General features: G+C 48.4%; 1 protein-coding gene across 2 annotated transcripts in view; it reads left to right on the top strand.

The window, feature by feature from the left end:
• LOC115164727 (neurogenic locus notch homolog protein 1) overlaps positions 1 to 17744 on the top strand; it is a 58430-nt gene that overhangs the window by 13148 nt on the left and 27538 nt on the right. For both annotated transcript variants that reach the window (XM_029717487.1, XM_029717486.1), the window contains exons 3-7: positions 7995 to 8257; positions 10416 to 10754; positions 11994 to 12116; positions 12393 to 12626; positions 12921 to 13076. In XM_029717487.1, the coding sequence (XP_029573347.1) occupies positions 7995 to 8257; positions 10416 to 10754; positions 11994 to 12116; positions 12393 to 12626; positions 12921 to 13076 (1115 nt within the window). The remainder of the gene's footprint in view (positions 1 to 7994; positions 8258 to 10415; positions 10755 to 11993; positions 12117 to 12392; positions 12627 to 12920; positions 13077 to 17744) is intronic.

The raw sequence follows: 17744 nt of genomic DNA, 5'->3' as shown, positions 1-17744 counted from the left end.
AAAAGATTTGTTTTTTTCCACCAGAAATGATAAAATAGTTTGAAAACCCTGTTTGTAAGATTTTAAGTATCAATCTCAACCATTGATCTTTTCCAGTGATGAAGACATGGATGTCTCATGGTATGGTGGGGTATGCAAAATGGGTCGACTTTGAGCACCTTTTATCTCTTGAATGTTTTGGCATTCAGGTCCAAAAAGTCACTTTCTGACCACTTCTACACTGGGCAAATACTGTATGTATGGAAGGTTTCGTTGCTGTCAAAAAGTGATTTAATTCTAATGGTTTTACCCTGCGCTTTCATGGGCCGCCGGGGGCGGTGTCAGCTTCCCTTTAGCACATAGCTCAGTGGAGAGAAAGAGAGGCTGAGCTGAGCCTCTAACTGTGCTATTCTGTTCTGTTAAGTCATTTAAGTCATTTAAGTCATTTAGCAGACGCTCTTATCCAGAGCGACTTACAAGTACTGTTCTGACTGATTGTAGTGACTTGATGTTGGGGAACTTCAACGCCGGATTAGAGATATTTGTACCGGGGTGACACATGCCAAGAAAAATCACATAAACTTTGATCACCGGCTAATATGAGTGACAGCCACTCAGTTGTGCATGTGTAGCGGGGCAGGATGGAACATTTTAGAGGAACATTTCCTCAATTGGTGTATTTGAACCCGACCACCTGTCTGTGGATCATAACAGAACAACTGAAAGGGACTTACATTACCCACAAGGCAGCACACTCCATAATACCCATGATTACTTGTGGTTTTGCCATTCAACTCTAAACAGAAGACTTGTGCCTTACAGTGGCAGGTGTTCTATGATCGTTCACACACATACTCACACAGGATACTTTCCACAAAGAGAACATAAAACATAAGCTAATGCCTTTCTTCTTGATGGAGTGATGAGGACCTTTAAGATTTTAAAAACAGCAACAAACATTCTGAAATCATGTTTAAACTAACGCCAAGGGCATCTGTTTTTTTAATCACCTAAACTTCACAAAATACATTAGAATTACTTCATTTTCTCATAGGTAGTACTCAACCAAACACAACACTTAGCTCAGTGTGCTCTATACAGTAACTACCTCATGGTCTGCTTCCATGCACTTAAAGACATGCTGTGGAACTTTGTCGACTACTATGTATATTTCATACATGCATAATCTATGAGCAAAAGAGTACTGTCTTACTCCTAATTAGCCATGAAATCCCTAGTTTGAAAGAAATTGTTTTTCTGGAAGCTGTGCTGCGCCATTCCCAAAATGTTCCCCTGACCTGGGCCAGCCCCCTAGCGATTCGAGTTCAACCAATGAGCTTCAGCCCCTCGCCATATGGGTGACAGCTGGCAAGATGCACATGATGCACCCACAGCAAAGTGAGAGAGAGAGAGGGCAATGACATGGTGCACATATCAGCACACTTATAATAGTATGCAATTTTCAGGGACCACTTTTGGCTCGTGAGCACTACCAGTCACTAGGAGAAGACATCTATGAGTCAGATGTCCCCGATGCCTGCCTCCCCTGTCCTTCTGCTTCCCCTGTTCTTCTCCTGCCTCCACTGTCCACCTCCTGCCTCCCTTGTTCTCCTATTGCCTCCACTGTCCTCATCCTGCCTCCACTCTTCCTCCTGACTCCCCAATATACTCCTGCCTCTACTGTCCTCCAGCCTCTACTGTCCTCCTGCCTCTACTGTCCTTCTCTTGCCTCCTCTGTCCTCCCCTTTGCCTCCCCTGTCCTCCTCCTGCCTCGCCTGTCCTCCCCCTTGCCTCCCATGTCTTCTTCCTGCCTCCTCTGTCCTCCTCCGGTCTCCCTTCTCTTCCTCCTTCCTCCACTGTCCTCCTCCTGCCTCCCCAACTCCTATCTCCCCTGTTTTCCTCCTGCCCTTTCCTCCTGCCTCCCCTGTAATCCTCCTGCCTCCCCTGTCCTCATCCTCCTCGTCTCACCTGCCTCCCCTGTCCTCCTATTGTCTCCCTTGTTGTCCTCCTTCCTCCCCTGTCCTCCTATTGCCTCCCTTGTTGTCCTCCTTCCTCCTCTGTCCTCCTTCTGCCTCTGCTCTTGGTTGTATCCCTGTCTCTGGGGGAGCGGCCAAATAAACAGGCCTCTAATAAACACTAACAGATTTGGGCTGGGAAGGTCAGCTCTCATGTGCACGATTAGAGAGAGAGACTGAGGCACAGTACCAAAGCAGGCCCTGGGGAGTGCTTTTAAACAGATCAGAAGACGAAAGGATACTTTAGCAGAGGCACAGACACCAAACAGCCTGGAAAAGAGAGTGGAGAGAAGTGATGCAGGGGAATAGAGTGTTCCTGGCACAGTTTGACTCCAGTATGAAGGCAGTTTAGTGCCATAAAGAGAAAGAAGTGGAGGCATATAAAGGAGAGACAGTTTGTAAAAAATCACTTGATTAGTTCGAGACCCAAAATGGAACAGTTTGTCACTTACTCAATACACTGTGTTGAAATCTGAAAATGAAGAGGTTCAAGTAATATGTGGTGTTGTTATGAAATTAAATTAGAACGGTGTTCCTTTTCTCTTACGCCACCGACAGACCAACCAAAACATCCGCCCTGCGCAGTACATCACCTGTTGGGGGTTGACCAAGTTGGCGATTCAAGCATTCAACATGTAGAACTGTCAGGAAATGAATAGAAAGTGACGGCTGATGTTCGGGGTTCAGATGCTATAGGACAGCCAACAGTCTGCTTGGTCTGTTTTCCCCTCTAGAGAAACGACAGTACGGTACTGTAGAATGGGTAACATAGAGGGGCTTCATGGCTGTCATAGGATCTATTGAAACAAAACACAGCCCTGATAGGTCCAGAGGTAGGAGACTGGAGCCTGTCCACCTCTGTGTGTGTGTGTGTGTGTGTGTGTGTGTGTGTGTGTGTGTGTGTGTGTGTGTGTGTGTGTGTGTGTGTGTTTATACGCCTGTGTGTGCATGTGTACGCCTGCGTGCCCGTCTGTCTTCAAAGCCGCAGTGCCTTTCTGTGCATAGCGACTTCAGAGAGTGACAGATGGCAGATTGGCCCAACACTGGGGAAACCCCCAGAGTCCTGTCTGCTCCCGAGGTCAGGTGTCATGACAACATCTGCTGCCGGGCTGATCCTGATCCGCCTGATGCACACTGCATCAATGACACACACACACGCACAGAGGGAGAGATCTGTTGCCACGGGCTACTGGTGTCCAGGAAGAAAATAAATCCCAGCAGGACAATGGAGGCTACTGGGGCAGAGAGGGAGGGAGGCACGACAGTGAAAGGATAACAACAACAGCATCAGCCTGACTAGAGATTCTTCTGTTATGCAACACCACTCAAGCCCGCCGCACACCTGATATTTGAACAGCTTCTGATTCCTCTCCTCTTTTCAGCTCTTCTTTATTTAACTTTCCAGCAGAAAGTTTACCTGCTGCTGAGATTAGCGAGCTCTAGATGACGCAGCCAGGAGTCTGTTGTAGCAGCAGCAGCTGCCTTTCACTGTTTGTTCTGAGTGGTGCAAACTAAAGACTCCATAAAAGAGTTAGTTGAGTGTCTTTTGTTTTGCCCTTTTATAGTCTGTGTGAGGCATTAAGACGGTTAGCCATGTGTGTCCTGTAAAACGTCTTTTGTTCTGACAGCGATTTGTCGACTTCTCTCCAAGTGAAAGAGAAAACTCTTAGCATTCTTGGCTAGCGCGCGTTGAGGTTGACTCAATGCTACAGTGTGTTTGAGCAGCGGGGCCACGTGGACCGAGGCAGGGGAGAGGGTGCTTTATGTATTTGTCTTTGAAGCCCCAGTGTGAGACGGGGGGCTGTGTTGTAAGAAACGGCAGCTCTCTAGGCCTCTGTGTATGTGTGTGTGTGCGTGTTTATGAGTGCATGTGTGAGAGATGTGTGGACGCGCAGGTCTGGGCCCCGTTTCAAATCAAATCAAATCAAATTTATTTATATAGCCCTTCGTACATCATCATCATCGTTTCAAACCTGGTGTGAGGTTTTGTGGAGCCCTGTAAAGTGAGGTTGCCAGAAGCCTCCATTGAGGACTGCAGTCAAGAGGTTCAGGAGATGGGGGAAAGCTTTTTTATAGTAAACACCAACATTCCTTCCAAACCAGCAACCTCCTCAGTCCCCCCTCCAAAACCAGTTCCAATTTCCTTTCTTTCAGACAGCTTTTGTCTCTCTGCATCTTTCAAGTGTGTTTTTAAAATTCCACTTTTAGGACCCTCTTTCACTTGTCCCCCCCCCCAACATGGTTGACCATTGAAAAGTTACAAACAGACCCAGACTTTGAGGAGTTTGGAGCAAAGACCCAATTGAGAGAGACATAAATCCTAATATGGCGGCTTACAAAACCAGACAACCCTATGGATGCCATGAAAAGAGAGAGGGAGAGTGAGTGTGAGTGAGTGAGTGAGTGAGTGAGTGAGTGAGAGAGTGAGTGTGAGTGTGAGAGAGAAGATTCATGAAAGTGTGAGTGAGAGGAAATGAAAAGAAGACCGAATGAAGGACCAGAAAAAGGGAGTGTGAGAAAGAGCAGGGATGAGCCAGATAGAAAGGAGAGCAGGACGGAGGGAAGAAGGAACAGAAAGGAGAAGGTTTACCAGCTCAATGCACACTCTCAACTTGGAGGCTCCTGGCCTGACCTGGCCTGGCCTGCCTGTGGTCAGGTCTGAATGGGGAGGAGAAACAATGGGACCTCTCATCCTATCCCCCTCCAGGGCTGGGGAGTAGGGGGGCATTCAGACACCCGCAGCCCAGGCTCTAGCTATTCTCCTGGGGATGGAGGGACGCATATATAAATATAAGCATATATATATATATAATTAAAAAAAATGGCCAACTGCATGTGACCTTCAGTGGTGAAAAGAGACAGACAAGAGGAATTTGTCCTGTGTGTTCTAAAAACATAATTATAAACTGGGTGGTTCAAGCCCTGGGGTTCAAGCCCACAGAGGGCGCAGAAACGGGGGGATGGAGGGAGGGAGGGAGGGAGGGAGGGAGGGAGGGAGGGAGGGAAGAAGATGGGCACAGAGGGCGCAGAAACGAGGGGATGGAGGGAGGGAGGGAGGGAGGGAGGGAGGGAGGGAGGGAAGAAGATGGGCACAGAGGGCGCACAAACGGAGGGAGGGAGGGAGGGGTGAGTGAGCGGTGGTTAGGCAGCAGCTGCCGTCTCCTCATTAACATGCGCACCTGCTCCCTGGCTGCAGCCTTTTGGGAACGATGGCCCAGAGAGCAACGCATGCCCAGCCTCACAACCCCAGAACCAGGCACCCACTGTGTCTGCGCTGTCCCCCTCTATGGGAGACCCGGGTTGCCTTATAGCCTCCCACTATTTCAGAACTGCATTGCATTGCTGCCTGGCGGAATGCTTCTGCATTCTTATACATCTCTGTCATAATTAAAAAAGATAGCAAATTATGTGAATTATCTGAAAAATGAAAGCAGAATAAAAACTATAGAGAATAAGGATGAACTGAGGATTAATTATTCTCTCCACAGCAAAATAAACAGGACCATGTTTAGATGAGTGATTTAGAATAGTCCTAAAATAGCATATGGCAATGATGGGACTTTGGTAGATGGCCTTTTCTATCTCTGGAGTCAAAAAAAAACATCCTAACAAACATGCTCATTGTAACCAAAGAGGAGTGATTCCATGGTTTATCCCAGTGACTGGAAAGGTTGCTCAGCCTAGCATTAAAGCAGAGTGACATGCCATCGGACCCTTCATGTTTGTGTAGCTAGCATGTGATGTTTTCTTTCCCTGGTCACCCTAATCCTGTGAGAGAGGAACCCTGTCTAAACACATGTCTGTCCCCACAGGGGGCCTCTGCTTGGCCCCAGGCCCCCAGTGTTCTTGCTCACACATCCAACGGCCCCCTGGGAATGTTTGGGGATGTGATTTAACCTGCCCCCCAGAGCTAATAGTAATAGACAACTCTATCATGGTATTTTGGAGTGAGAACTTTTAACGATATTAAAATGTTGCTGAGCCGTAACACTATGTAATCAATGACACACAGTAGCTGTAATCAACAGGTATTATATATTTAAATAAATGCAATCCTAGTTGCAACTATAAAAGAAAAACGCAACAACCTCCAATAGGAAGGACTCAGCTTGTTTGGGAATGTTTGGTATTGTTTTCATGTTTTGCCTTGGTGGAATTGACAAGGAATTAGCGAAAGCTTCGCTAGGAGAGTGACTGATATCAAAGTGTCTCTCTCTGTGTCTCTTGTCTCAGAGAGAGAGAGAGAGAGAGAGAGAGAGTTGAGGTGGGGGCACACTGCTTTTAAGTATCCATAATGTTGACTCTGAGTTTAAAGACTGGTATAGACACTGCCTTGTCCTTAGAGCACTGAATAAAGGAGTGAAGTGAAGCATATTTCTTGCTAAGAGCTGTTGATAGGCGCCATGGTGGAAAACTTTTTATGTCAAAAAATGAGACTGGATTACCATTATTGTCAGAGTCCAGCTCAATGTTATTGTGTACTATTGATGAATGGAGTTAGTCTATCCATAATGACCAACCCCCACCCAGCCCTGTGGGAAACAGCACAGAAACCCTCTGGATGACAAATAGGAGCATGTTGAAGCAGTGAGTTTCCAAACTGAAAGTGGTGGGTTATCTCTTTCAGCTGACCCTGACATGACTGATCTGTGGAACAGTTGGTAACCTTCCTGATCACCTCAATGAGCCCACTAACCTCTCTGGCCACCTGTGTGATTGTGTGATTGTGTGTGTGTGTGTGTGTGTGTGTGTGTGTGTGTGTGTGTGTGTGTGTGTGTGTGTGTGTGTGTGTGTGTGTGTGTGTGTGTGTGTGTGTGTGTGTGTGTGTGTGTGTGTGTGTGTGTGTGTGTATGTGTGTATGTGCAGTGCAGTGCACACGTGCATGTGTGTGTGTGCATGCTCTGTGTGCACGCTGTGTGGCCCTTGGTTGGGAGTGTACTTTGCGTAGCCTCTGGGGAGTTTCCAAGCCCTCTCATAGTAATAGTAAATGTGTGAATTCATCCCCACTGACCTGACAGCCGCTGTCCCACTCACTCTCCCTTTCTCCATCTTTCTCGCTCTCTCTCCTTCTCCTTCTCTCCCTCTTGCCCACTTTCCCTCTTTCTCTCTTTCTGCCTCGCTCGCCCCACTCTCTCTCCCCCTCTCCTCTCTGGGAACCATTTGCAGTCCCACCCCCTGCCCCCCATGTCCTGGAGTTGCTGTGGTTTATGGCCTAACACATTGTCTGAGAGGACGACAGTGAAAAGGCAAATGTGCGGTTTTGCTGCATAGTTCTCATGGCTATGTTGCTGTGTTGTTAAAACAGTGGTCAGGACAGAAAGAGAGACAGCATCCTCCTGTCTGAGCCCTCTGGGTGTCTTTCACAGTGAGCAGGGACTAGTTAGTTCATTATTTACTTAGTTAGTATCAGGCTGAGGCTGTTTCCCAGGCTGCTGGAGATTTATATTGATGAGCACACAGTAGGGAAATCTCAATTGCCTAAAGTGGCTTCCTGTCCTTGTTTGCACTGACCTCTGAAAACAGGTGAAAGCAGTAAAGTGGAAGCCAACTAGGTATTTGCTTTCACCCTTCCTGCTTTCACCCTTCCTGCTTTCACCCTTCCTGCTTTCACCCTTCCTGCTTTCACCCTTCCTGCTTTCACCCTTCCTGCTTTCACCCTTCCTGCTTTCACCCTTCCTGCTTTCACCCTTCCTGCTTTCACCCTTCCTGCTTTCACCCTTCCTGCTTTCACCCTTCCTGCTTTCACCCTTCCTGCTTTCCCACATCTTATATCTACTAAAACAGATGAAGACAGGTGGCATTGCAATAGCCACACATGCTTGACTCGTGTTAACTTGAAAAAAAGAGTGTTGTCAGTCCTCACCTGTTGAATACAACTTTCCCTAAACCCTTAATGCTGACACATCCTGCCTCTCTCTTTCTCTCTCTCTGTGTCTCTCTCTCTCTCTCTGTGTCTCTCTCTCTCTCTCTCTCTCTCTCTCTCTCTCTCTCTCTCTCCAGGTGTCGGGATGGATTCGTAGGGAGCAAGTGTCAGCACCGGGACCCTTGCATCTCCTCTCCGTGTAAAAACGGCGGCTCGTGTCACACGGTACCCCGTGGGAACTCAGTGGACTACACGTGTTTCTGCCAACCGGGCTTCACGGACCGCCTGTGTCTGACGCCAATCGACAGCGCTTGTCTCAGCTCTCCCTGCCGGAACGGTGGCACCTGTGATCTGGTCAACCTCAGAGAGTACAAGTGTAGATGTCCCCCTGGCTGGTCAGGTGAACACTGTCATATTTACTACTCACACTGTAGTCAGAATACTGAAGGGAAAAGCTGTATACTCTAGTAGTGACAAATAGCATTACTAACTGGTCTTCTGTTCATTGAAAAATGTAAACTGACCATGGTTACAACTAACCGTAGGGCATTATTTTCCTTAAAATACAAGCAGCTATGTATGTACAGTCGTGGCCCAAAGTTTTGAGAATGACACAAACATAAATTTTCAAAGTCTGCTGCCTGTATGATGGCAGTTTGCATATACTCCAGAATGTTATGGAGAGTGATCAGATGAATTGCAATTAATTGCAAAGTCCCTCTTTGCCATGCAAATGAACTGAATCCCCCCCAAAAAATTATACTGCATTTCAGCCCTGCCACAAAAGGACCAGCTGACATCATGTCAGTGATTCTCTCGTTAACACAGGTGTGAGTGTTGACAAGAACAAGGCTGGAGATCACTCTGTCATGCTGATTGAGTTCGAATAACAGACTGGAAGCTTCAAAAGGAGGGTGGTGCTTGGAATCATTGTTCTTCCTCTGTCAATCATGGTTACCTGCAAGAAAACATGTGCCGTCATCATTGCTTTGCACAAAAAGGGCTTCACAGGCAAGGATATTACTGCCAGTAAGATTGCACCTAAATCAACCATTTATCAGATCATCAAGAACTTCAAGGAGAGCGGTTCAATTGTTGTGAAGAAGGCTTCAGGGCGCCCAAGAATGTCCAGCAAGCGCCAGGACCATCTCCTAAAGTTGATTCAGCTGCGGCATCGGGGCACCACCAGTACAGAGCTTGCTCAGGAATGGCAGCAGGCAGGTGTGAGTGCATCTGCACGCACAGTGAGGCGAAGACTTTTGGAGGATGGTCTGGTGTCAAGATGTGCAGCAAAGAAGCCACTTCTCTCCAGGAAAAACATCAGGGACAGACTGATATTCTGCAAAAGGTACAGCGATTGGACTGCTGAGGACTGGGGTAAAGTCATTTTCTCTGATGAATCCCCTTTCCGATTGTTTGGGGCATCCGGAATGAGTGCTACCATCAGTCCTGTGTCATGCCAACAGTAAAGCATCCTGAGACCATTCATGTGTGGGGTTGCTTCCCAGCCAAGGGAGTGGGCTCACTCACAATTTTGCCTAAGAACACAGCCATGAATAAAGAATGGTACCAACACATCCTCCGAGAGCAACTTCTCCCAACCATCCAGGAACAGTTTGGTGACGAACAATGCCTTTTTCAGCATGATGGAGCACCCTTGCCATAAGGCAAAAGTGATATCTAAGTGGCTCAGGGAACAAAATATCGATATTTTGGGTCCATGGCCAGGAAACTCCCCAGACCTTAATCCCATTGAGAACTTGTGGTCAATCCTCAAGAGGCGGGTGGTCAAACAAAACCCCACAAATTCTGACAAACTCCAAGCATCGATTATGCAAGAATGGGCTGCCATCAGTCAGGATGTGGCCCAGAAGTTAATTGACAGCATGCCAGGGCTGATTGCAGAGGTCTTGAAAAAGAAGGGTCAACACTGCAAATATTGACTCTTTGCATCAACTTCATGTAATTGTCAATAAAAGCCTTTGACACTTATGAAATGCTTGTAATTATACTTCAGTATTCCATAGTAACATCTGACAAAAATATCTAATGACACTGAAGCAGCAAACTTTGTGGAAATTAATATTTGTGTCATTCTCAAAACTTTTGGCCATGACTGTACATTAAATTAGTGATGAGCGAAAAAATCGATACAGCTACATCTCGGGATATTATTTTTTACGATAAATTACATTGAATCGTTTTGACAATATCGCAATTTCATTTTTGTGCTAGTTGGCTGTACCTGCACCAAAACTCCAGTATTTGTCCTTTGTAGCTTGTTCTCCATCTTCTTTTGAAATAGGGAGCAAATTTGTTTTCAGCATTTTTATTTCCATAACTGATCAAAACTTGTTTTCTCATGGCTCTTGTCTGTCTGCAGCAGACATATGTTGAGCAATATGTTTGGAACATCAAATTGCAATAAAATATTGTATCGGCACTTAAGTATCGTGATAATATTGTATTGTGAGAGCCCTAATGTAAATAAAGTTAAAATCATGAATTTATTAAATGTTTCATCCTTTATTTACAAGATGAGTGTCTGTCTCTTCCAGGTAAGCAGTGCCAGCAGGCAGACCCCTGTGCATCTAACCCCTGTGCCAACGGCGGGCAGTGCACCCCCTTCGAGTCCCACTACATCTGTTCCTGCACCCCCTTCTTCTACGGTCAGACCTGCAAGCAGGATGTCAATGAATGTGCCCAGAGCCCCTCGCACTGCCAGAACGGAGGGGTGTGTGTGAACGAAGTGGGCACCTACCGCTGCCAGTGTCCCCAGGAGTACACAGGCAAGCACTGTGATATCCGCTACCTACCCTGCAACCCCTCCCCCTGCCACAACGGGGCTACCTGCGTCCAGAAGGGAGACACCACCTACGAATGCTCCTGTGTGCCAGGTACTGCTCTGTTTAATGTGGTCCCGTCTGATCCACTATGAGCAGAAGCCTACATTTACATGACATTTTAGTCATTTAGCAGGCGCTTGTATCCCGAGCCATTTACAATCAGTCCATTCAACCATGAAAAAGTTTCAGTTATGTGAGATTATATAAAGTTAGGATTTGATCCTGTACGAATTTTCAACTTGTACAATCCGTTTCCACTTAGGGGCAGCTAAGTGTTTTCTCCGCCAGTCTACCCACTTCAAGCCATCTTGACTCAATCAAACATCCAAAACCACAGTGAAATAAACTAGCAGTACTGTTCTCTGTTGTCTAGTGGCTGGTCAGGATGTGAGTGCAGGAGGAGGAAACTGTGTGTGTGCAGTGGCTCCATAGTGCTGTGTGTGTGAGAGCTGTTTGTAGTGGCTCCACAGTTCTGTGTGCGTGTGCGTGTGTGTGTGAGCAGGAAAGCATTGGGCCTTATTGTGAGGAAATGGCAGAGAGACAACATTCTCACAGCAAAGTAAAGCCTGCTAGTCCTATAGGCAGGGTTACCAGGACTTGTCATCTTCTCTCCCCTCTCTCTGCTCCCCACCCATCACGTCACCACTTCCGCCCTGCTCTAAAGCCAGGCTGGGATAGACAGACCTCCACTGAGCTCCTAGCAAGCGCCATACCACTGTCTTTGTGCCTTACACACTATTTTGGACGGTTCTCACAGTAACTTCAGTACCAAAGAAAAATCATTTATATTATGAATCAAGACAAGTACTCTCATTGTCAACAATCCAATGATGCTCAGATTCTACTTCCACAAAATTGCCAGTATTGCCTATTAAATGTCCCTGTCTTTTTCTTCTGCAGTCAGGGTGCCAAACAATAGTGTGGTGGTGTGTTGTGTAATGCCAGGGCAGGAAGGGTAGCTGTGGTGTGTCTGGCTGTTTTTCTGACTGCCACATACTCAAGGAGGGTTGCCACCGCTGCCATTCATTACCCTCTGAAGAAGAAGGCAGTTGACCGCGTTAACTGTAAAAGAGTTTCACTTCCCTTGTTTTGAAAGAAACCAACCAGGCATTTTTGTTACTAGGAAAAGCAAAGAGAATGATCCAAAGAGACAAAAATATTTAGATATCCAGTAGGCTTCCATGTTATTCCCTCTTTATTCATGCAAATCTAACAGGATCCCTTCTGTTGAGATGAAAAACAACAGTGTGTACTATGTGTGTATTTAACATGATGTCCTGTCCTCTCCAGGTTTCTCGGGTCAGAACTGTGACACTAACATTGACGACTGTCCAGGACACGAGTGTCACAATGGAGGAACCTGTGTGGACGGGGTTAACACCTATAACTGCCAATGCAAACCAGAATTCACAGGTAACCATACAGTACCCCTCACCCACCCACTCTTCTCTACACTCCTGGTAGAAGTTGATCTAGGATCAGATTACTAACCCCCAATCCTAACCTAGGTCATGAGGTGAACACAAACATATACTGTGTCACCCTGCATCAGTCTTTATGGGATAACTTTGACCCCTACAGTGGAAGCCCCCTTTCTTTTCATTATTATTCATCTTTGGCTCTCGTTGACCCATTTGGGTGCACGGCGCGCTGTTGACAAGTGCATTTCCTCCATGTTCTCCCCTATAGGCCAGTTCTGTACAGAGGACGTTGACGAGTGCCAGCTGATGCCCAACGCGTGCCAGAACGGTGGAACGTGCCACAACATCTACGGTGCCTACCAGTGTGTGTGTGTCAACGGGTGGACGGGGGATGACTGTGGAGAGAATATTGACGACTGCGCCAACGCGGCCTGCTATCAGGGGGCCGTCTGCCACGACCGCGTGGCGTCCTTCTTCTGCGAGTGTCCCCATGGTCGCACAGGTCAGCCAAAGCACTTTGGTCTTCCGCATTTCTCCTTGTTTTTTAATTGTTCTGACCCTGAGCTTTTTATACTTGTATGTCTCCCACCATTTTATGCTGAATCTCGTGTGTTTAGAACAGTGATACTAAATTGGTAGCCTTTCCTTTCACAGTGCCAGCAGCACATATACTTTCACTGTATTTACTATAGCTAGTTATTACAAGGTTGAAAAGCAATAACTAAATAAATAACTTTAACGACGTAAATAACTGTAACTCCTATCAACGTCTCCAGTTTTTCTTGTGCTGTGCCAGGTCTGCTGTGTCACCTGGATGACGCCTGTATTAGTAACCCCTGTCAGAAAGGCTCTAACTGTGACACCAACCCCGTCAATGGCATGGCCATCTGCACCTGTCCCCTTGGCTACATTGGCACCGCCTGTGACCAGGATGTTGACGAGTGCTCACTAGGTAAGTAGGCTCAGATCACTGAGGGGTGCGTTCATAAACACGCATTATATCAATATAGGAAAAAGCTTTATTCTTCAGGGGCTTCGTTATGCTTGGTTAGTCAAGAACTAGAAATGTGATTTCCTTGACCTCAGAGATCAGAAAGCCACTCATGGGCCAGGGCTGACAGGGATGACAGGGCTGACAGGGATGACAGGGCTGACAGGGCTGACAGGGCTGACAGGGCTGACAGGGATGACAGGGATGACAGGGCTGACAGGGCTGACAGGGCTGACAGGGATGACAGGGCTGACAGGGCTGACAGGGCTGACAGGGATGACAGGGCTGACAGGGCTGACAGGGCTGACAGAGCTGACAGGGCTGACAGGGCTGACAGGGCTGACAGGGCTGACAGGGCTGACAGGGCTGACAGGGATGACAGGGATGACAGGGATGACAGGGATGACAGGGATGACAGGGATGACAGGGATGACAGGGCTGACAGGGATGACAGGGATGACAGGGATGACAGGGATGACAGGGATGACAGGGCTGACAGGGCTGACAGGGCTGACGGTTGGAGGGGAGGCCGGTAGAAATCAGCCAGATAGGGTCCGAGTAGCAAGAGGGCCGTGAGCAGAGAGGCAGACAGGTATCAACCCCTACACAGCAGAGAGGCAGACAGGTAGAAACCCCTACACAGCAGAGAGGCAGACAGGTATCAACCCCTACACAGCAGAGAGGTAGACAGGTAGAAACCCCTACACAGCAGAGAGGTAGACAGGTATCAACCCCTACACAGCAGAGAGGCAGACAGGTATCAACCCCTACACAGCAGAGAGGTAGACAGGTAGAAACCCTTACACAGCAGAGAGGTAGACAGGTATCAACCCCTACACAGCAGAGAGGTAGACAGGTATCAACCCCTACACAGCAGAGAGGCAGACAGGTATCAACCCCTACACAGCAGAGAGGTAGACAGGTATCAACCCCTACACAGCAGAGAGGTAGACAGGTATCAACCCCTACACAGCAGAGAGGCAGACAGGTATCAACCCCTACACAGCAGAGAGGTAGACAGGTAGAAACCCCTACACAGCAGAGAGGTAGACAGGTAGAAACCCCTACACAGCAGAGAGGTAGACAGGTAGAAACCCCTACACAGCAGAGAGGTAGACAGGTAGAAACCCCTACACAGCAGAGAGGTAGACAGGTAGAAACCCCTACACAGCAGAGAGGTAGACAGGTAGAAACCCCTACACAGCAGAGAGGTAGACAGGTAGAAACCCCTACACAGCAGAGAGGTAGACAGGTAGCAACCCCTACACAGCAGAGAGGCAGACAGGTAGAAACCCCTACACAGCAGAGAGGTAGACAGGTAGAAACCCCTACACAGCAGAGAGGTAGACAGGTAGCAACCCCTACACAGCAGAGAGGTAGACAGGTAGAAACCACTACACAGCAGAGAGGTAGACAGGTAGCAACCCCTACACAGCAGAGAGGCAGACAGGTAGAAACCCCTACACAGCAGAGAGGTAGACAGGTATCAACCCCTACACAGCAGAGAGGTAGACAGGTATCAACCCCTACACAGCAGAGAGGCAGACAGGTAGCAACCACTACACAGCAGAGAGGTAGACAGGTAGCAACCCCTACACAGCAGAGAGGCAGACAGGTAGAAACCCCTACACAGCAGAGAGGTAGACAGGTATCAACCCCTACACAGCAGAGAGGCAGACAGGTATCAACCCCTACACAGCAGAGAGGCAGACAGGTATCAACCCCTACACAGCAGAGAGGTAGACAGGTATCAACCCCTACACAGCAGAGAGGTAGACAGGTAGAAACCCCTACACAGCAGAGAGGTAGACAGGTATCAACCCCTACACAGCAGAGAGGTAGACAAGTAGCAACCCCTACACAGCAGAGAGGTAGACAGGTATCAACCCCTACACAGCAGAGAGGCAGACAGGTATCAACCCCTACACAGCAGAGAGGCAGACAGGTAGAAACCACTACACAGCAGAGAGGTAGACAGGTAGCAACCCCTACACAGCAGAGAGGCAGACAGGTAGAAACCCCTACACAGCAGAGAGGTAGACAGGTATCAACCCCTACACAGCAGAGAGGTAGACAGGTATCAACCCCTACACAGCAGAGAGGCAGACAGGTAGCAACCACTACACAGCAGAGAGGTAGACAGGTAGAAACCCCTACACAGCAGAGAGGCAGACAGGTAGAAACCCATACACAGCAGAGAGGCAGACAGGTAGAAACCCCTACACAGCAGAGAGGTAGACAGGTATCAACCCCTACACAGCAGAGAGGTAGACAGGTAGAAACCCCTACACAGCAGAGAGGTAGACAGGTATCAACCCCTACACAGCAGAGAGGCAGACAGGTAGAAACCCCTACACAGCAGAGAGGTAGACAGGTATCAACCCCTACACAGCAGAGAGGTAGACAGGTATCAACCCCTACACAGCAGAGAGGTAGACAGGTAGAAACCCCTACACAGCAGAGAGGCAGACAGGTATCAACCCCTACACAGCAGAGAGGTAGACAGGTAGAAACCCCTACACAGCAGAGAGGTAGACAGGTATCAACCCCTACACAGCAGAGAGGTAGACAGGTAGCAACCCCTACACAGCAGAGAGGTAGACAGGTAGAAACCCCTACACAGCAGAGCGGCAGACAGGTAGAAACCCCTACACAGCAGAGAGGTAGACAGGTATCAACCCCTACACAGCAGAGAGGTAGACAGGTATCAACCCCTACACAGCAGAGAGGTAGACAGGTAGAAACCCCTACACAGCAGAGAGGTAGACAGGTAGAAACCCCTACACAGCAGAGAGGTAGACAGGTATCAACCCCTACACAGCAGAGAGGTAGACAGGTATCAACCCCTACACAGCAGAGAGGTAGACAGGTATCAACCCCTACACAGCAGAGAGGTAGACAGGTATCAACCCCTACACAGCAGAGAGGCAGACAGGTAGAAACCCCTACACAGCAGAGAGGTAGACAGGTAGAAACCCCTACACAGCAGAGAGGTAGACAGGTATCAACCCCTACACAGCAGAGAGGCAGACAGGTATCAACCCCTACACAGCAGAGAGGTAGACAGGTAGAAACCCCTACACAGCAGAGAGGTAGACAGGTATCAACCCCTACACAGCAGAGAGGTAGACAGGTAGCAACCCCTACACAGCAGAGAGGTAGACAGGTAGAAACCCCTACAAAGCAGAGAGGCAGACAGGTAGAAACCCCTACACAGCAGAGAGGTAGACAGGTATCAACCCCTACACAGCAGAGAGGTAGACAGGTATCAACCCCTACACAGCAGAGAGGTAGACAGGTAGAAACCCCTACACAGCAGAGAGGTAGACAGGTAGAAACCCCTACACAGCAGAGAGGTAGACAGGTATCAACCCCTACACAGCAGAGAGGTAGACAGGTATCAACCCCTACACAGCAGAGAGGTAGACAGGTATCAACCCCTACACAGCAGAGAGGTAGACAGGTATCAACCCCTACACAGCAGAGAGGCAGACAGGTAGAAACCCCTACACAGCAGAGAGGTAGACAGGTAGAAACCCCTACACAGCAGAGAGGTAGACAGGTATCAACCCCTACACAGCAGAGAGGTAGACAGGTAGAAACCCCTACACAGCAGAGAGGTAGACAGGTATCAACCCCTACACAGCAGAGAGGTAGACAGGTATCAACCCCTACACAGCAGAGAGGTAGACAGGTATCAACCCCTACACAGCAGAGAGGTAGACAGGTAGAAACCCCTACACAGCAGAGAGGTAGACAGGTATCAACCCCTACACAGCAGAGAGGCAGACAGGTAGAAACCCCTACACAGCAGAGAGGTAGACAGGTATCAACCCCCTACACAGCAGAGAGGTAGACAGGTAGCAACCCCTACACAGCAGAGAGGTAGACAGGTAGAAACCCCTACAAAGCAGAGAGGCAGACAGGTAGAAACCCCTACACAGCAGAGAGGTAGACAGGTATCAACCCCTACACAGCAGAGAGGTAGACAGGTATCAACCCCTACACAGCAGAGAGGTAGACAGGTAGAAACCCCTACACAGCAGAGAGGTAGGCAGGTATCAACCCCTACACAGCAGAGAGGTAGACAGGTATCAACCCCTACACAGCAGAGAGGTAGACAGGTATCAACCCCTACACAGCAGAGAGGTAGACAGGTATCAACCCCTACACAGCAGAGAGGCAGACAGGTAGAAACCCCTACACAGCAGAGAGGTAGACAGGTAGAAACCCCTACACAGCAGAGAGGTAGACAGGTATCAACCCCTACACAGCAGAGAGGTAGACAGGTAGAAACCCCTTCACAGCAGAGAGGTAGACAGGTATCAACCCCTACACAGCAGAGAGGTAGACAGGTATCAACCCCTACACAGCAGAGAGGTAGACAGGTATCAACCCCTACACAGCAGAGAGGTAGACAGGTAGAAACCCCTACACAGCAGAGAGGTAGACAGGTAGCAACCCCTACACAGCAGAGAGGCAGACAGGTAGAAACCCCTACACAGCAGAGAGGTAGACAGGTATCAACCCCTACACAGCAGAGAGGTAGACAGGTAGAAACCCCTACACAGCAGAGAGGCAGACAGGTATCAACCCCTACACAGCAGAGAGGTAGACAGGTATCAACCC

This window comes from Salmo trutta, chromosome 27 (assembly GCF_901001165.1).
Source record: "Salmo trutta chromosome 27, fSalTru1.1, whole genome shotgun sequence".
NCBI classification, from domain to species: domain Eukaryota; kingdom Metazoa; phylum Chordata; class Actinopteri; order Salmoniformes; family Salmonidae; genus Salmo; species Salmo trutta.
The sequence above is the reverse complement of the archived record's forward strand: the minus strand, read 5'-3'. Positions and strand labels throughout refer to the sequence as shown.